General features: G+C 50.0%; 1 protein-coding gene across 1 annotated transcript; it reads left to right on the forward strand.

Annotated features, from left to right (window-relative positions):
* The first annotated feature begins 5,866 nt into the window (after window positions 1-5,866).
* Window positions 5,867-19,618, forward strand: SLC26A9 (solute carrier family 26 member 9). Its single transcript, XM_009928604.2, has 19 exons — window positions 5,867-6,828; window positions 7,871-8,010; window positions 8,342-8,452; window positions 8,749-8,924; window positions 9,373-9,537; window positions 10,129-10,281; window positions 10,678-10,760; window positions 11,045-11,192; window positions 11,924-12,037; window positions 12,493-12,570; window positions 12,910-13,005; window positions 15,281-15,387; window positions 15,968-16,037; window positions 16,280-16,372; window positions 16,830-16,946; window positions 17,526-17,843; window positions 18,074-18,128; window positions 18,527-18,672; window positions 19,466-19,618. The coding sequence occupies exons 1-19, from the start codon at window positions 6,578-6,580 to the stop codon at window positions 19,616-19,618; spliced, it is 2,574 nt and encodes an 857-aa protein (XP_009926906.2). The 5' UTR covers window positions 5,867-6,577.
* The last annotated feature ends 401 nt before the right edge of the window (window positions 19,619-20,019 follow it).

The raw sequence follows: 20,019 nt of genomic DNA on the forward strand, positions 1-20,019 counted from the left end.
AATAGAAATCTAACCTAGGCAAGGGGTCTTTGCTGCACAGGAGATCCTGGTGCATGGATGCATGGCTGAGGGCACGCAATCAGATGAGGAGGGAATTTTAAAGCTGGGAATGAGAAGTGCTCCCAGACTGAGACCTGTCAGACTGGGTGCAGGGTCTCCAGCTCCTCCCAGTTCCATTTCATGGGATGTTCAGGTCCAGTTTGGGCAGGCTCCCTCATATATAGGCAGGAGAAAATATCCCCATAAACCTGCTCCGTTGTAGTAAACTGCTGTTCATGCAGCTAGGATGCTTTCTGCTCTGTCCTGATAAAATTTGTCCATACCTCATTTGTAAGCAAGCTGAAAACTTAAGCTGGGGACCAGTCCTTTCCCTTGAAGACAAGTCCTTGGAGTGACATTTGTGGCTCGCCACACAGTATTTCTGCCCCAGGTCAGAGATTTCCAGTAGAGAAATGCTGTCCCGTCCTCTGCCTCTGGGGAGGATGGACTGGGTGACCCCAGAATCTGGAGGGGTGGGGAGCACGTGCAGGAGCAAGCTCTCAGCAGGATCCCGGATAAGTGTTCGCAGGCAGTGCAAGAATGCTGCAGTCTGCAAACTTTTTAATTCCTTGGGATTTGCATTGCCTACCTGCTCTTCAAAGGCGGAGGGCAAGGTCTGTGTCAGAGGCGTGCGGAGAGCAGAGACTCGCAGCAGCCAGGGACACCAAAGTTTCACTTCTTTTAAGTGCGCTTTCCAGCCTTCCCTCCTTCCCATCCAACGGCTCTGTATGCCGAGGGAGCGGCAAGGGGATGGCGAGGATGGACACACCACTTTCCAGGGGACAGACTCAGATGCCGTTAAGGTCAGGCACTGCTCTCTGCCTGCCAAGGAGCTGGCAGCCTGATCCCAGCGCTGCTGTGCCACACTCAGCAAGGTGACACCTCTGGGGGACTGCAGGACAGGGATGTTGGTGGCTTTTGGAGGACGATGATGGGGACGTATCTACATCCCGGACCGCAGCACCCCAGGCCATGCGCCTGCTGCCTCACCCCAGTCCAGCCCTCCCTCGGCGAGGTACGGCGCTGGATGCAACTACAAAAGTAATGGAGAGTTAGGGTGGGGTTGGGAATAAGTGGGTTAATCAAACAAGTGACAGAAAGAGCGGGCCAAATCTGGGCTCGTTTACCCCCGTGTCAGTGCAGAGCAGATCCCCTGTGCCTACAGCATTTGATGCATTTACGACAGCATTAAAAAGAGCAGAAGCCGAGCTGCTGAATATAAGCATTTTACTTAATAAACACCCTTTGAGCCAAACACTTTGGCTTCACCTTCAGTAGCTGGCAGATGTCTGCAGATCTTATTATTCTGGTTACCAAGTGCAGAGCTAGTTTGGTTAGAAACTCATGTGAAGTGGTACATCAAACATTGGCACTGACCCAGCGACGGTGGAACAAGAGTACAGTGCAGCGCTCCTGCCCGGTGCCTGCGCTGGGCTGGGTCATTTAAAACAAGAAAAGGGCCATCTGCCTTATGGAAATCACCTATTTAACACACCAAATATTTAATCTAAACAAAAAGATTTAATGCCTGGCTGCTCCATGGCAAAAGCGCAGGAGTGGAGGAACAGGACGGCTGCTCCCGAGGGGGACGTTAAAGCTGAGGCTGCACCACGGTGCAACGAGATGGGAAGGTGGGAACCGCAGAGAAGCAGAGATGTCTCCTCCCTGCCCCTGCACCCATGGCATACGTCTCCGTCTATGCCTCACCACGGTCAGGCAGGGCCAGTTAGCAGCTCCCAGCACCTCTCTCCCTCTTTCGCCCTCTCCCTCTCTTTCTGGCTTTTATTCCACCAGCCATCATGATGCTTCCTGCGTGCTGCTCCTGGAAAATTGACTGAAACAGCAAAGTTCTGACTGAACTTTTTGGACTGGCATTTTGCCTTTCCTGAGGCTAAAAGCCATTTTTGGGATAGAGTATTTTGTATAACTGATCTATATGCTCTCCTAGCATCAGCCTCTTCTATTTCCAAAGGACAGAGGTTAAGAAAAAGTTAAATTCCATGGCCAAATTGTGTGTATTCAGTGTGTGGCACCGTGCGTGCAGCCGGCTGCTCAGCCCCTGGAACACAACCGCCACTTCCCTGCTTTTGCCTCTTCCCCAGATTACTAGGAAAGATCTTTTTACCAATACACTTGGGCCACAAATGTGGGACTATAGATCTGGCTTTACCACCGCAAGGTGCTTTCTTCCTGAATCAGTTCATTTGCAGATGAACCCTGGCAATTCAGAGCCAAAGGTAAAAGAAAACTAAATCGGATCAAAGCGATTTTAACTGTGAGCAAAAAAGAGTGCCCAGTCAAAGGGCCCATCTGAAGACACTAACCTGAATGAACGTGCCGGGGGTCCCTTGGTGACGAGCTCCCAGTGTGGCCCATCAGCCAGACTCGGTCCTGGCCTGTCCCTGATGCCAGAAGGTCGGAGAGAGTGAACAACCCAGGAGCGTGGGGGCGGATCCGCTGGGCTGATCGGCACCCGATAGCAGAGGTGAATTATACAACATCCTTTTGAAATACCTGAACTGACTGACAGCAGAAACCTCCTTTTCCTCCTGCCTGTGTGCTTTGCGAGCCCAGCTCGACACCAGAGGCGTGAAAAGGAGAGGGAAGCGGGTGTGCAGCAGGAGGGTGAGGCAGAGTTCAGCCTGGGGGAGCACCCGGCACTGCAGCAGCCAGCACTGCAGGGCCTGGCATTGCAGCAGCCAGCACTGCAGCATCGGGCACTGCAGCATCTGGCATTGCAGAGTCCGGCACTGCAGCATCTGACACCGCAGAGCCTGGCAATGCAGAGCCTGGCACTGCAGCATCTGACACCACAGAGCCTGGCAATGCAGAGCCTGGCACTGCAGCATCTGACACCACAGAGCCTGGCACTGCAGAGCCCAGCACTGCAGCATCTGGCACTGCAGCATCTGGCCCTGCAGAGCCTGGCACTGCAGAGCCCGGTACTGCAGCATCTGGCACTGCAGCATCTGGCCCTGCAGCATCTGGCCCTGCAGAGCCCGGCACTGCAGCCGCCCTGTCCTTCCCCATGCCATGCCTCACCGAGGAAGCACAGCACAGGTTTCAGGGGAGGATGTAAGGGCTTCCTCGCCTGACGTTGCGAGACTTGGGCCCTTTCACCGTGTTGCCCCAGGGCTTCCATGGCACCTGCAGCCAGAGCTGGGAGCGGGAGGCTGGGAGTTGTGGCAGACACGGTGCTAAAGGCACTGATTCAGGGGAACAGGAGTCAAGACCTTGTCCTGGTGTCGCAACCAAACCCTTGCACCTGTGCTTGCCTTCTCCAGGCAGACCTTGTCTCCTGGGGTAGGGGAGAGTTGCTTTTTATAACCCTTGCTTGGGCAATGGAGCTGGGAGAGAGATGTTTTTAATGAAGACTCGCCCAGGCTATGGAAGAGACCAGACCTCTGAACTCCATCAGCTGAGAAGCAATCAGCAAGGAGATCTGCATGTGCATCGCCTTGTGCAAGGAGAAGCGAGGATGGAGAGGGGGCAGACAAAGGAAGAAACATTATTTCCAGAGCAGATTTTTTCTCCCTAAAATGTAGCAGAGGCATTCCCTGAATGTTCAGCTCTTGCACTGGGATCAATTTGGGCCCTTGTATTATGAATAAGGCAGTGATCAGATCGCTTTCCCACTAAATTTTGACTCACACTCCTTGGACTGGAGTCCCTTTTCTATGCCTATGCCAGAACAGAAAAGTGGCTTTATGCCAATTGCTCCTATCAACACTAGCCAGAAACCTCAATGTGACTTTCCTCTTCCCAAACACAGCTATCACCAGCATAGGGATTGAAGATAAGGGCTTAGTAAATGCATTTGCAAGATGAACACTGGGAAAAAAGGTCTGTGCTTGGGATGCACAGGCCGGTTTGAGACTGACAGGGCAGGGATCAGCCAGGTATGAACTGATGGGACTCTTAGCTGATGACCTACTGGGACCATATATTTCACCCACCTCATATTCTTGGAGTGAAGCAGTTCTGCCTTCATTTGTCGCTTGCTCCAAGTATCACATCACAGTTATGTATTCAGTGTGCCACAATTTCTCCAAGACCCCAGGCTCAGTAGACTTACTTATCAGTGAAGCCAAACTTCACATTTCTCAGCATCATCCACTCCAGCTGACACATTGGAGGAACGGGCTTCCTGAAAAGCTTGTAATGGGGGCTCTGCACTTGGAGCTCTTCCCCCAGACCTCGTCCTTTATTTCCATGCCCATACTGGAACAGAGCTCTTGAAAAACCTGGTCCCTGCAATGCAGCAATTTACTGGCACTCTGCTTTTCTCTCCACACACATTGCATTGCTTCAGTGTCCTGCCCCAGCTGCAGGATTTAAACCAGCTCTGCAGCTTGCTGTGGTCATATCCCATCAACACCAGGACAGCTGGTTTTGCCTTTTGTTCAAGGAGCAGTCACACAGCTCATTCTCTTTAATTCCGAAATCTCAAAGGTTTAACCTGGTGTTTGATCTAGGGCAAGGCCAGTGATAAGCCAAGTCAAGAACTTGACTCTGTCCAAGATGCTGACATCATTAGCCTGTTTGTTTAAGATGGAATTTAATCATGGGGATATTTTTCCCTCTATACTTGCCTTGTTTATTATTTTTCCTGATTGCAGGCACTTTCGCTCAGCAGGAGAAATTCATTAAAGAGCTGTGATATAATTGGCTGATTCAGCCTGTCTGATGGCAGGCATGCTGCTCAGCAAGTGATGGAGCCGAGAAATAAAGCTGAGCGAGACTTCTTGCACCCGAAACTCAGCTGGGTTTATCACGCCTTAAAAGCTTGTTGCTAAGCCTGGACCTGGGCTACAAAATATTCACAAGGGAGAACTGGAAATCTAGAGCAGAGCTGTGGGGCTGGGACCTGGAGAAAGCCTGGGCACACTGGGAATCTCTTCAGCAATGGGATCTGGAGCAAGGCTGCAAGGCAGGGACAAGACTTGCGCAGACTGACGTGGGAAAACCAGGGAATGACCATTTATCAGATGGGCTTCTGGCATGAGCGTAGGGACTGAGAAAGAGCATAGGACACTGCTTAGTCTTGGCCTGCACCAATCCTCCAAAAGGAAAAGCTTGTAATTGCTCTTGGAAGGGGATCTCTAGCTGAAAAGGAGCAGCAGGGATGCCAGTGTGTGCAAGCCTGCAGAGGGCATGGGATTAAGCACCTGGTAATGCAGGAAGAGGGACACGTCTCCTCTTTCAGCTAGCTGGCACCTAGCTGGCCCTCCAAAGACAGAGGCTGGGGTCCCTCCCGAGGCAGCACGGGTGCACATCAGAGCCTGGAATGAGAAACACACCATTGCTGGAGCTGTTTTACAGCAAACTGCACTTGATTGCCCCTGTGATCACTAAAGCATCCACCACAAGAGAGGGGTTGATGACCTCCCTTTCTAAACCCATTAGCTCCTATTTGTATAATGATTCTGTTGACCTAAATTCTCCCAAAAGTTTCGGCTGCCTGCATCATACTTTCCTTCCTGTCCTGGACTGCTGGGCCACTCTGCTATATATTACTCATATCTTCCAGCCCCCACTCCAAGGTAACTGCTTATCAGTGAGGACTGACATTAGTCCTATGGATGAACGTTTTGCTCATCCTGGTTCCAATGAACTTGGTGTCAAGGTGTGCACTGACTTCAGCAGTACTCATGATGCCAAAAGGGGAGAGAGGAGAATCTGGTACATTCAGATCACTCTGTAAGCTCTCAGCAACCTGGATGTTGTTTCTTGGTACGTTCTCCTGCCTGAATCACCAGCTTTTTCCACCCCCTCTTCTACTCCTGTGTTGGGCGATGACCCACTTAGATACACGCCATACCACAAATAATTACCAAGATCCTTGTTTTATATCTGACCACTTCCTCCCTCCACTCCCAGCCTCTCCAGTTTGTAATGATTCTCCACACTTCCTAGGCATTGCTGCTCATAGTAAAATAAGGAAGGGTTCTCTGAAGTTCATCACCTTTCTTTGGTGGGACCCAGATACTGGGCAAGACTAGTCCATCCAGATGTTTTGACATCTTCATCACTGAAATGAATTACCAACAGTTATCTTTCTGCACATCACTTCCTAGGATAAACCAAGGAGTCATCCACAGCCTCCCATGGCAAGTGAGAGATAGGAAGGCTGCTGAATGCAAATGAGACCACTCAGCAGCGTAGCAGGAACATCTCAGATGGAAACTGCGTTTAATCACAGTGCCAGTATCTACCATTGCAAACTGTGTCAGGGCTGCCCAGCGTTGCAAAGTCTCGCCAACCCCACCGGCACATGGTGAAACTGAGGCATGAGAAAGGTCAAATGACTTGCCCGAGGCAAAAAGGCAGTCACTGGCAGAGCTAAGATTAACACCCATGCTCATCTGCCAGACAATCCAGGACGCGCTCCGGTCCCCTTGGTGCGGCATTGCTCATTAGCATCACCTCAAAATAGCTGGTAAAAACTCCCTGTGCCGGGGAGCAGCAGCCCCCGGTGCTGGGAGAAGCCACTCCCAGGACCTGCCTCTGCGCCACGGGGAAACTATTTAGGGTGGAGATGTTCGGGGAGGGCTCCCAGACGCTGGAGGTGTCCGGTCTGTTATACTGCAGGTGGGGCCAGCTCCAGTCACATTCTTGGCTTTGCTTTTTCTTTTTTTCTGGGAAAAATTTAAATGATCCAGAGATGAACCACGCCAGGCCTCGCTATGTCATCGAACGTCCTGCATATTCGGTCAGCCTCTTCGATGAAGAGTTTGAGAAGAAAAGTAGAAGTTACCCCGTTGGGGAAAAATTGAAAAACCTTTTCAGGTAACATAGAATGCTATAGCTGGGGCAAATGTAAATCAGATTTGGTCTGGAATTGGGATATAATTCAGACCTGGGTATATAGCTCCCATTTTTATCCTGGGAAACCTTCTCCATGATCTTCAGGGCTTTGATGGATGAAAGGCACAGGAGAAATGTGCAAGGAGAAATGCAAATTGTACTGAAGCAAGTGAAACTGGTTAGACTTTTCACTGCCTCAGCTGTTACACTGTAGGGCAAATAAGCGGAACAGTTTGCACCAAGTGAATTCGGGATTTGGGGTTCTGTTTCCCAATTTTTTTTAAGAATGAAAAAGGCATTATCGGTGATGTAGGTATGGGTGTGCAGATTATTTCTTTAAGCTTTCCAGCTGGGATTTCCTTTTATCAACTTTCTGATTAAAAACAGTACTGGCTTTTCTTAAAGATGAAAAATCATGCAAAGAAAGATGAATAATCCTGCTGATTGTTGTCTTGGAAATCTAGCTCCATTTCCTGGAAAAATGAAGGCAGTAATACATGAAAGAGAGCGAACATACGTGTTAGCAGGCAGAGATGTGAGATGCTGCATGTGCCAACCCACCCAGAAACAATCTTCTTCTTTCAGAGACACTTGGGGTTTTTTGACCAAGCACCTGAAAAAGTTCATCTTTGGCTCTGTCCAACTGCCCCATGAATCTCTGAGCTGTGTTTCCTCTCCATGGCTTTCCTATCCCCTGTCTGAAGGGTATCAACATATTGGGGAGCAAAATCCTTCACTTTGTGCAGGTTCTCCTTCCAGCTGTGGCAGCATTGGAGACCTTCCACCGAGTCAGGAACATCCCTACAATAATCCTCCATGGCATGTCCAGCTAGTTAACTGCAAGAGCCTCACACTTGCAGGGGAGGGCTGTGCGCCAAATATTGGGCTCAGGATTTGGTGTGGGAGAAAGGCTGAGACATTCCTAGAAAGATTCTTCCTTGATCCCTTGCTTGCTCACTTCCCAGCTCACTTGCTTCCTTCCTTCTTTACTTATTTGCGTTATTTTTTTTTTAATCTCCCTTAGATGTTCAGCTTCCAGATTCAAACTCATCCTCTTTAGCCTGTTCCCAATACTTGTGTGGCTTCCCAAGTATAAAATTAAGGACTACATTTTGCCTGATGTTCTCGGTGGGCTCAGTGCGGGGACGATTCAAGTGCCACAAGGTGAGACGCAACGACTTTCTGGGTCACCAAGAGGGGACAGCACTTTGCCAGTTCAAGTAAAGGTCTGCAGATGACAGCTGATTTCCAGTCTGGGGGGGTTAGCTACCTTTACTGCTGACATGTATAAATCTAAGCTCTACCTCTGACCTGGCTATCCCTATATTTCTCTGCGGTGCCCTTCCCTGGCCTCTTTGGCCTCTCCTGCCCAGAAAGGAGCAGTCTGTGCTGGCCACGGCACCTTCTTGGAGCTGATGTGAGTGTGAGCAGGGCAGGGGGCTGACACCAGCTGCAGAGACCTGGGTGACCTGCCCATTTCCTTGGTGTTTTCCAGGGATGGCCTTTGCACTGCTGGCCAATCTGCCTCCCGTCAACGGGCTCTACTCCTCCTTCTTCCCCTTGGTAACATACCTCTTCCTTGGCGGTATCCATCAGATGGTCCCAGGTAAGAGTCTGCAGAGCAATTGTCTGCACAGGGCAGTTAAATACTGGCTGGCAATACTTGGTGTGTCCCAGAACAGAGACTTTTGGGTATGTTTGGTCCATCAGGGGTTTACGGGATCCCTGATTCTGGCTGCACAGCAGGATCTCACCCCAGTGAACTATTGCCGCATCTTGCCATGGGGCTGCCTGCGGTGATGGGCTGAGTGGTTTGGTCTGGACAGCCTAACCTGTCCAAGTGCCTTCCAGGACAGGATGCTCTCCAGAGAAAACTACTGACATCACTGTGTTGTGCTGTAGGTACTTTTGCTGTCATCAGCATTATTGTTGGCAACGTCTGCAATGAGCTGGCTCCGGAGTCAGACTTCCAGTACTTCAACCATACTACCAATGAGACCACTGTGAATACCACAGCCCTGGAAGCAGCCAGGCTGGAGATCTCTGCCACGTTAGCCTGCCTGACAGCCATCATACAAGTAAGGACTCGCTGCACCGCCTGTGCTGTGTCCTCTGTCCAGAGCTGACCCACACGGAGTCAGCCAAACTCTCTCTCAGGAGCAGAGACGGTGGTAGCAGATGCTAGAAGAGGCCCCACTTCTGAGTGGATGATGCCTCAGCATAGAGGTTTTTGGGGATCCCACCCCAGCTGCAGTCTTGGTGTGAAATTCTCCAAACGGACTAGCCAAGGGTGATCTCCTGGGGCAGGATCGCAGCCAGTGATGACACCCCAGCACCCTGCAGCTTTCCTCTCCCCACCCCTGCTACGGACCGGTCTGCTCAGCCCAGCACGTGCCGTGGCTGCGTGGGAGGGATGCACCCTTCTTCCCAGCAGAGCAGCCTGCCCGACACAGGCACGCTCAGGCTCTGCACCTCGCCCTTTCGGGCTGGCACGCTTCTAATAACGCCTTGTCTGTCCTACCCTAGCTGTGCCTGGGATTCGTGCAGTTTGGCTTTGTTGCTATCTACCTCTCAGAGTCTTTCATCAGGGGCTTCATGACAGCAGCAGGGTTGCAGATCCTCATCTCCGTGCTCAAGTACGTCTTCGGCTTGACAGTCCCATCTTACACCGGGCCCTTAGCTATCGTCTATGTAAGTGGGTGCTCTGGACAAGGGCCTTCCCTGCACCTCCTCCCCCAGTGACAATCCACACCGCAGGCATCACTGCCACCCATGCAAGGAAAAGGGGGGGCTTGGAGAGAGGGAAAGGGTGGAGGGAGGGGGAATACGCCTGTCTGCACCACTCCCTGCCCAGCACACCTACGCTGCTGCCATTGTATTTCCTCTACAGTATTATCTGAGCCCTTGTCTGCTAGTTTCTAATCAGATATAATGAAATGGGTCTGCGATTTGGGGAGAATATGAACTGTGTTGCTTTACAACAGGCGTCTTGCAAAATTGTTAGCAACAGAAACTTTTCCCGTGGACAGGTTTACCCATTCCTGGGCTTTCCTGCATCTTCCATGGATGCATCCTCATTGATGCAGCTAGAACTGCATTTCACTGGACAGCACAGACTCAGGGCTGGCTGCTGATCTCTCAGCAGCAGGGTTTCTAGCATTTCTCTCACCCTCGTCACATCTCGGGGTGTTTGCAGTTGATTATGGTAAAAAGTGTTCTCCATTGTGCTTGTCCAGAGTCTCTGGTTCCCTATGACACTTTCTCCTCTTCTCTCCCCTTTAGACATTCATTGATATTTGTAAAGGTCTGCCCAAAACCAACATGGCCTCCCTGGTCTATGCCTTGGTCAGTGCTGTGCTCCTGATCATTGTCAAGGAGCTCAACCTAAAGTACATGAAAAAGATCCGGATGCCCATCCCCATGGAGATCATCATTGTAAGTGACGTGTGAGCTGTCCCTCGGACCCTCCAGGAGACAGACCCTCCCCTCGCCTTACAGCCCTGGGACACCCACTTGTGCTCACAGAGGGTCCATCATGTAGAGCATCTACACAGTGAATATGACATGACCCTCATGTGGGCTGGGGTCAGAAATTGGGCCATCCTCATGGAGGATACCTCTGATGCTCAGGTCATCCCTGTTAGACTGTACCTGCATCCTGGTGATGCTGAGGATGAGGAACACAACTCCTGCTGGGGAGGTCCTCTCCTTTCCAAGCCTGAATTTGGTGCTAATTTTCTAATGTCAGCCCCAGGAGCACAGCAAGCTTAATGCTTCTGAGAGAGCTCATGCTCTTTCTGCTTACTGCTCTTTTATTCTCTGTACTTTCAGGTAATAGTTGCGACTGCAATCTCTGGCAGCTTCAACATGCCCAAGAAGTACGGCATGCCAGTAGTTGGGAAGATCAGCATGGGGTAAGTGCATGTGCAGGTCTTACTCAACTTCCAGATAATTTTCCTTCCTCCTCCTCCTCCTGCAGCCCGGAAAACAGCTCACTCTTCCCTGCTGTATGACAGTCCCCTTCCAGGACTGTCAGGCAGCACTGCTGCACCCTGTTACACAACTGCCACCATCCACTCAAGCTGTCCATGGTGTAGACACGGATTATGTCATTCCTGAACATACAAGCTCCTCACCCACTTCACCGGCCTCCGAACACTAGTGTCACAACTGCTTCTCGCCTCCACTCTGAGTGCAGGTTCCCAGCGCCAACCCTGCCCCTGGTGAACAAGTGGAAAGACATGATCGGCACAGCTTTCTCGCTCGCCATCGTGAGCTACGTGATCAACTTAGCCATGGGGAGAACGCTGGCAGCCAAGCATGGCTACGACGTGGACCCCAACCAGGTAACGCTTGGTCTGGAAGGACGCAAAGACTGTTCCCCTTGCTCTCAGGCGTGAAAGGAAAACCTCGCTGCATGAATGGGAAGCTTTCAAACGTGCCCTGCTTAAAACAGACGTGCTGCTCCCATGCATGCAGGCTCACGTGGCAGCTTGCCATGTGGGGGTTGAAAGGATATGGCAGATCCATCTCCCATGGACTGGAGAGAGACTGCAAAAGGGAAGAAAACTTTAGGCTGAGCTCTCTGCTTTGCTCTCCCTCCTGACCTGAGGCTTCAGCCCTGAGTGCTGGCACAGATGGCATTTTTGCAGGTTGTTGAAGCACAATGAGGTGCATGTATTTTTCACCAAGCAGAGAAAGACCTGGATTCCTGGTGTGTCACCCAGATACTGTAAGAGGCAGGACATTAAATAATCCTCTTTTGTCATCACTGGCACAGTGGCAGTTTTCAATAACAGCCACACATACCACATGAAGCCCTGCCCTTAGTGTGTCAACAGATGACAACGTGTTTATGTGGAATTGTGCTTCCAGGTTTCCCTGCTATATCAGAGCCCATCCCAGCTCTTACTGGAAGGAAAGGGTCTGGGACACACCGTAGGGAACCCAGGTCCCTTCCCTGGCCACGCAAACCCCAGACTCGGGTACCTGCTCTCCTGCCTGGCAGCTCACACGCGTTGGCAGGGCAGGACGGGCAGCTGTCCTTTCTGATGACCATGTTCCCCCATCTCCGCAGGAAATGCTGGCCCTGGGCTGCAGCAACTTCTTTGGATCCTTCTTCAAAATCCACGTGATCTGCTGTGCTCTCTCTGTCACTCTCGCCGTCGATGGGGCAGGAGGGAAATCACAAGTTAGTACCTCCTCCTCCTCTCTTCCCTACGTGACCCTACTTGACCACAAACCCCTATAGCTGCTGCAAGCTGCCAGCCTGACATCGCTGCTGCGGGTCTGGAGAAGCTCCATATATAAGTGCTTCACGTTGCTGTTGTTAAAGCAGAATTTCCTCCTTCCCCAACCCCATTTTGTTCCCTGGATGGTTCTTTGGATTGGTCGCAGATGTAGGGCTGTAAATCTGCATTCCCAGTCTGGCTCCCCCGATTGAGCAGAACTACCACGTGAGGGAATTTTGGGGTTATCTGTGAGATCTGCAAAATCCTAGCCTACTTCTCGGAGGCAATTGTCTGCTCACATAAAATACTGCAGTGACCAGTTTTGCCATTGGCTGAAGCAGCGGGAGATGAAAGACCCAGAGGGGATTTAAGAAGACCTTGACGTTTGCTGAAGTGATTTCTTTCTCTGTTGCAGGTGGCAAGTTTCTTTGTGGCCTTGGTGGTTATGGTGACCATGCTGGCTCTGGGGATCTACCTTGAACCTCTTCCAAAGGTAACACAAACTGTGCAGACAGCGTGGCCATTGCATCGCGTACTCTACACACCCAAGCGAAGGCACAGCCTTGCTCCAAAAACCCCTGATGCAAACTGCCGCACAGCACCATTTGCTCCTGGCCTGGGGTCCTGTCTGCACTGAGTCTCTGGAAGCAAGAGTAGTCTAAATTACCATACTCGGCTCCAAGCGGGATCTTTGTGAGCATCACCCTTTCCCATTCCCTTGCGGTAACTGGACCAAGGAAGGCAGACACTGCAGAAAGCACCTGCTGCAAAACGTGGCACATCCACACTGTATACCCGCATCCTAGCTGATACAGTCCCCTCTCCTCCGCAGTCTGTCCTGGGAGCCCTGATCGCGGTGAACCTGAAAAACTCCCTCAAGCAGCTGGCTGATCCCTTCTACCTGTGGAAGAAGAGCAAGCTGGACTGCGTGAGTGCCTGGGGACGGGTGGGAGGCATCCGCCTGCCTTACACTGGCTGCTCAGCCCAGGGCTGCGTGAGGCAGAGGCAGGGCGAGCAGACTAGCCCCCCGGCAGGCTTTTGCAGAAGGTGGGTTTCACTCTCTCGGTGCGATCGTGCTTCCAACCACTCGCCAATGAGGTCCCGAGCAGCAGCGGAGCCTGTCCTGCCCAGCTGAGCACTCTCATGCTTAGCGCACATATCAGAGAGGCCTGAACTATTACCTGCTCTGTTTAAATGCCAATCAACTGCGGGAGCCTGTTTGCCCAGAACTAGCCAAACCGGCCCTGCTCAATATCTGGGAGTCATGACTTAAAAACTCACACAATAGCCCTCCAGGGTGAGGAGAGCCCTTCACAGCGATAAGGACTCCAGGCACTGGTTGATGTATAAACCCAGGCAGGGGGTGCAGGGGAGTGAGAACGGAATTTGGAAATGTCTGACATAAAAAGACAGTGTTTGAACAGGACTCCCACGGCTGAGTGGTGTGTGTGGACACTGAGCCAATATCCTGTCAGGTCCCGACAAACCGCCTTATCGGAGAAATCGGGAGTCCAAAGGGGCTGACCTGAGTCATCAAGAGCTTTCCCAAAATACTGTTCAAACAGGTGCTGGACAAGAGATGGGTTAGCAGTCCAGGCAGAGATTTCACAGGAGTGTGATCATGACATGAAGGCACACTCCAGCACAGGGCATGAGCTACAAAAAAATGGTCCATGCTTAGGAGTGATCCCAGCAGACTAACTGGACCAGGGATGTGCGACATCTGAGCTGACGTGGTTATGCAGGCAAGAACCAGCAGAGTGGGAAAGTTGCTGATGGGAAGATGCAATTCTCTGTCGGGAGTCGTTTATGGCAGTTTAAGCACATCTCTGAATGGGTTCTGCTGATGCCTGCTGGTAGGATGGAAGGTCTCGGTCAGCTCTGGCAGTTCATGCGAGGGCAGGTGAAGTTATTGCCTTTTATCAGAGCTCACAGAGGGGAGCACAGACCGGCCCCACGGGCTCCATAGCCCCCAGTGCAAAGTCCAGGCAGACACCTGAGCAGACAGTGGACTGAGCGGAGATGCATGGTGCTGCCTGGGGAACACCCTGCCAGCGTGTCTCTGCCAGACTTGGCCACCACAGCGGAGGTGAACGGCTCTCAGAAACCTCTTTGATTTGCCCCACATGAATCATCCCTCCTCCATGGCACAGCCAGACCCACTGACCTGGCTGTGCTGTTCCCACTGAGCTGCTGGAACAAAGCTCTTGCTACCAGCAACCACAGACAGCCTATAGGTGTAGGGAGCGTGGGGACCAGGCAGATGCCAATGGAGTGAACGGTATTCCCCTGACCTTAATCTCCCTGGAATTTGAACTAGATTCAGTGTCCTGTCCCAAAATGGGAAACTCCATTTCTGGGTGATGTCAGACCATCAGTGTTCATTACCTCAAGTCTGGTTGTGTTTCAGCGCTAACTGCAGGGATCACTCCACAGATACAGCCCAGTGTGAAGTCTGGATGGAGGGAAGCCCTTACTTGACATTTATATGCACAATGCATATAAATTAAGATGCCGAAGTCATCAAAGTTACCCTGATTTGTCCAAGGTCAAAGTTAGGTTTTATCAGTTTTGAGGATGGGATTGTAATAACCTGATAATTATTCTCAGAGGGCATGTTTATATGCTTAGGCAGGACTAATCTCATACGGAGGGAGATGCTCGAGTGCTAATACATAAAAATGACAAATGACAGAGCTCTGAGCTGAGAGGTGGAGCAGGACTTGGTATGCTCTGTCATACTTTGTCATCAAATTTGCTCTGTGTTCAGGTCATTTATAGTAGGTGCTCAGACGGTTTTCAGATCGATGCTCATTCCTCCTGAAATGCTCTGACAGCAGGAGCTTTCTTGGGGTTAGGAGCAGTTACTGAGCATCAGATGGTCTGATCTGCAGGAGCCTTTTCCTGACTAGTTAGGCTGATGCTTTTTGAACTGAATGAGTGGTGCGGGTGTTATGCACTAGCTGCTTTTACAGCTGAAAAAATGGGGCTTCTGGCAAGCTTCCCAGCAGTGATGTTTCACACGAAAGCGTGCAATAAACTGTATCATTAGAATAGCTGCAGAATTCAGGCCTTGGTCTTTTGATCCTCAGCTGTGTAGCTCTTGAGGTCCAGAATATCAGCACATTGCCATTTTCCATCCATCACCATGCTCCAGCCTGTGGTACAGTAAAATTATCTGCCATGCTCTTCTCTTTCTGCAGTTGGTCTGGCTGGTGAGCTTCTTGTCCGCTTTCTTCCTGAGCCTTCCCTATGGAGTTGCTGTGGGCGTGGGATTTTCCGTGCTGGTTGTGGTTTTCCATACCCAGTTGTAAGTACCAGTGTAGCTACAAAAAAAAAAACCAAAAGAGAAGAAAAATCTCCCAGTTGCAGAATAAACGACAGATTATTTTTATAACCGACCTCTGGCCCATGTTTCGAAGGAACTTGCGGCAGGAGCCTGGGGGAGTGCAGGTGTCCTCCCCAGCCCCTGGAATGTGCAAACAGGAATGGCAGGCGCTAATTTACTGCCTGCATTCTCACTCCTGTGCACAGTTAGCAATGTGCACATCCCAAGGCAGGGGGAAGTCTGCAGGTATTTACTTCAGCACGAGAAGCTACCTGCATAGTTCCCAGCAGAAAATCCTGCTCATAAAAAGAAAAAGCCCCATATATGTGCAGAGACTGGCGTGAAGTTTTCACACCATTTTTAATCCATCAAAGCCCTTTATTAATATTTCCGAGCCTGGGATCTCAAACTGCTGACTCTTTTTTGCCCTGTAGACTCTGCAGGGATGAAATCTAAGTATTTTCATAAAGCAAATTTTCAAATCCTGGTATGGAATGTGAAGCAAAGCAGTTTTCTTCCCTTGCAACATTTACTCTAATTCTGATCGCCTCTTCTCTCCTAGCCGTAACGGCTCTGCCCTGGGCCAAGTAACTTCCACTGACATCTACAAGAACCCTAAAGCCTACAACAAGGTAAGCAGAAACTAAAGCATCCTCAGAGAAAATGCTGTTCTTTGCCACTGGTACCCAATGTGATCAGGAAACTCAAGTCCATGTTTCTGTCTCAGCAAGGTTTTTTGTTGCCTGTTCCAGAGGTAGCAGGAGAGCTCCTGTTCAGTTTGACCGTCCCAGTTATCTACTGGCCAAAATCCCAGCCACCCTGCACGCCACACACACCCCGTCAGGCGTGGTTTGAGCTCTTGTCTCTGTTGCAGGTACACGAACTTAATGGGATTAAAATTGTGACCTACTGCTCGCCACTGTATTTTGCCAACTCAGAGATATTCCGTGAGAAGATTATAGCCAAGGTGAGCAATGCTCTAATAAATTTCTGCTTGCAGCCAATCCCAAATGGCCCTTGCTCTCTCCTGTATTGCTCCGTGGAGATAATTAAGCCTAGGATGTTCACGAAAGATGGTCACGTCCATCCTCTACTCTTCCATCTTTTTCTCCCTGATCTTCAGGACTGTTTGTAGACCTCATTTTTAGAGGTTATGCCTGCATCCTGGCAGGTATCCTCCTCCAAGCTCTGCCAGAGCAGAGTCATCCTGCTACTGCAAGTGTCTCCTCCCTGCATGTGCAGGTACCCTGAGTTACTGAAGATGTTGTTTGGTGGCCGTCAGGATCACCTCACTCCGGTGTACAGCTGGCGCTGTCCTCCTGTGCCACATGCCACAGGCTGGGAAACAGCAGGAAAGAAACAGCAGCCCCTGACTATGGGACTGAACGGACTTTTTCAGATAAAACTCCCTCTCTTTTCCACAGACCGGCGTGGATCCTGGTAAAGTGTACTTAGCCAGGAAGAAATATGTGAAGCGGCAGGAGAAGGGGACAGCACAACCACCAACAAAGATACCAAAATTCTTATTGAGGCAGAACAAGGTAACTCAGTTTGGGTTCCTGTGTTGATGAATAAGACTCCAAGTCCCCATCAAACAGTTCCTCTTGACATAGGATTTTCTGCACTGTCTTCCTAGCCACATTTACCACCTCTTGCCCTCTTTCCTTCCCATCCACATCTCCATTCCTCCCAACAGCCAAAACTTTAAGATGCAGGAGAACTGGAAATGGCTGGGAGCAAGAAAGCCACAGAGACGGCTAGAATGGAAACATGGTGAACAATTTGCTAGAAACTGGGCTTGCCCTCTTTCTCTAAGGATGCATCTATGTCAGCATTTCAGTTCAAAAGTGCCCCTTTGAAGCACATTTCCCAGTCATCCCAGCTTCATTTGGTTTGCATTGCTGAGCAGTCTTGAAGCATGTGAACAGGAATCATTTAAAATTAACCTAACATACTCCAACCCCAAGGGACATTCAGTCCAGCCCAAGTCTAGCACCAGGCTGGAGTTAGTCCAGATTAAAACACTTCACTCCACTGAATAGGTGCATTCACGTGTCAGGATCTCAGCTTGTGCTGATAATTCTGCCCTGCCCTGACTGTGCATTTCTGCTTTGCTGTAGACCTTGTCTTTGCAAGAGCTCCAGAAAGACTTTGAAAGCACCTCTCCAACAGATACCAATAACAACCAGACGACTGCTAATGGTGCCAGCATCTCCTATGTCACATTCCATCCACCTGCCAATGGTGCTGGGCAAGTGCACACCTCCAGCGAGCTGGGCAGTACCACTACTCTGCAAGGAAGCACATTCAGTGTCATGCCCACAGCAGATGTTGACCCTATCATGACAGCACCACCCTATATCAGCTTTCACACCATCATTCTGGACATGAGTGGAGTGTGTTTTGTTGACCTCATGGGCACAAAAGCACTGGGCAAGGTTAGTTCTGTACTACAAACGTAGCCAAGCAACACATCAACCAGGTACCTTCTACTCTCTTGGGCAACTCAGATAAAGATGTTTACCCTCCTCAAGAGAAGGTTTGTGTGGCTTTCTCCTTCACCTTCCCCAGGATACGTGTAAAGCCCTGGATAAAAGACTTTATGTCTAAACACAAAACTGGAGCAGCAGTGTTATTAATCCTCTCTCTCCCCTCTCATCCCTTCTAGTTGTGTTCCAGTTATCAGAAGATTGGGATTAAAGTGTTCTTGGCAAACGTGCATGGTAAGAATCCACGAAGAACACATTTCCATGTGAACTTCCCCCATTTATGCGCTCCTGACAGACAGGAGATCTTTTTGTGTTCTTTATGCAAACTGTGTGAGCTGTCAGCTTTTTGTTGGACCAAACCAGAACAGATGAAAGAAGAGAACAGAAGAAAGAAAACACTGTTCTCTGTGTGTGAAATAGGTCCTTTCATTTGGGAAGTGATATGACTGGAACACCATCACATTTAGCACATAGAAAAATAGATCCCTACACTCTCCTTTCTATAGCAAACCTGCTTCTTCCTTATGCATCCCAGCCTTGCTTTAGCTCAGAGGACCACCGTCAGCCATGTGCACTATCAAAGGCTTCCTTCTTTGGTTTCCTTCTTGTTCATGTGCTTTTCATTTCTTCAGCTCAGGTGTACAATGACATTAGCACAGGTGGAGTCTTTGAGGAAGGAGGCCTGGACCGAAGTCACATCTTCTTGACGATCCATGATGCTGTTTTGTTTGCACTGGCCAATATCAAAGAAGTTGTCCACCCGCCCATCTTAGAAGAGGTAAACTTGCTCCCCAGTCTTTCTCCAGCTCACAGTACTGTACTATTAGGTTTACACACTGCATCAGCAGAAAGGAAGAATAACAACTCAATACTGCACCTAATATAAGTTTCTTATTTATCTCAAGTGGCAAAGGTCTAAATCCAACAAAATATTTCATCTCCTAATTCTCATGTATGGGCCAAGTACCTACTGACTGAATTGATTTCAATGGGAATTCAGAAGTGTAAATGTCTTCTGCAAACCCCTAGCTGGGAGATGAATGTTGTCCCAGCCTGGAGAAGCCAAAAGATCTGTTCCAGCACTATGCCCTCAGTTTGGTGTTGGCTGGAACATGCAGCTGTACACAAAGGCAGAATTTAGCCCTCGGAAATGAAGGCAAAGCACATGTCCCTGTCCTTGAATAGCCCCAGCATCCATGTATGCTTCCCTTGGTGGGAGGAGAAAAGGCCGAAGCAGGAATGTGGCACATGCTGACAACACAGGGTCAGACAGGCTATTCCCCCAAACATGGGTTGGTTTATTGCATGGTAACTGGAGTTGGAACCAGGGCAGTGTTAGCCAGTTATCTCATGAGAGTAAGTTAAAGTATCTCATACCTCGGCAGAGAGATATGTAAATGCCAGCTCAGTCAGAGGAGATAAACAATTGAAAGAGGATTCCTTCTGTGCCCCTTCTTCCTGGGCATTTCCCTTAGAGCACGTGTGATGTTTTAAGCCTGGGTTAGTAATTTTTTTCATTCCTTTCAACCCTGCACTCTGCTAATTTGTGGATTTGATTCTTTCCTGCACAGATGCCAAACCAGACAGAGCTCTCCATCTATGATGAATCCGTGGATGAAAGCAGTGCAGAGTTCAAGAACTTGGAGGAGGTTAGTTCTAGTGCCAGGGGTCACTTCTTCAGCTGTGGACACAAGGTGGAAATCAGAAGTCATGGTTGGGATTGATTAGATGGGAAGTCCCCTGTGCCACTGCCAGGCAAACTGCTAGCAACAGTAAAGCTTTGAAAAGTTAGACTCAAAAATTATTTAAAATCCCTGTCATGAGGAGCTCTGGCAGGCACCTGGAGGAAGGAGCAGCTAGGTTACCCCACAGGGGAATCCTTTAATCCATTTTGGGCCACATAGCTCAGGTTCACAGTCAGACCTGTGGTCTCTATGCCCTGGGATAAACTTGAAGAACCAGGTTTAGCTCAAGCCCAAAAGAAGGGTCACTGCTTAAGTTTTTCAGCACAGACTTTCTTAATGCTGAAGTGATCTGCACCCACTGAACCCAGGTCCCTGGGAGGAGATCTGTTCCAATGCTGGCCTTCCCCATGCGATCCATGCACAGCTGGAAGCAGAGCAAC

The sequence above is a fragment of the Haliaeetus albicilla genome, chromosome 26 (genome assembly GCF_947461875.1).
Source record: "Haliaeetus albicilla chromosome 26, bHalAlb1.1, whole genome shotgun sequence".
NCBI lineage: Eukaryota > Metazoa > Chordata > Aves > Accipitriformes > Accipitridae > Haliaeetus > Haliaeetus albicilla.

What these genes read in the sequence shown, in the direction of transcription:
- SLC26A9 (XM_009928604.2), top strand. Translation starts at nt 6,578, where the DNA reads ATGTTCGGGGAGGGCTCCCAGACGCTGGAGGTGTCCGGTCTGTTATAC. An exon ending in GGCCCTTAGCTATCGTCTAT is followed by an intron (nt 9,538 to 10,128) that starts GTAAGTGGGTGC and finishes TCTCCCCTTTAG; the next exon opens with ACATTCATTGATATTTGTAA. An exon ending in GTTGGGAAGATCAGCATGGG is followed by an intron (nt 10,761 to 11,044) that starts GTAAGTGCATGT and finishes CTCTGAGTGCAG; the next exon opens with GTTCCCAGCGCCAACCCTGC.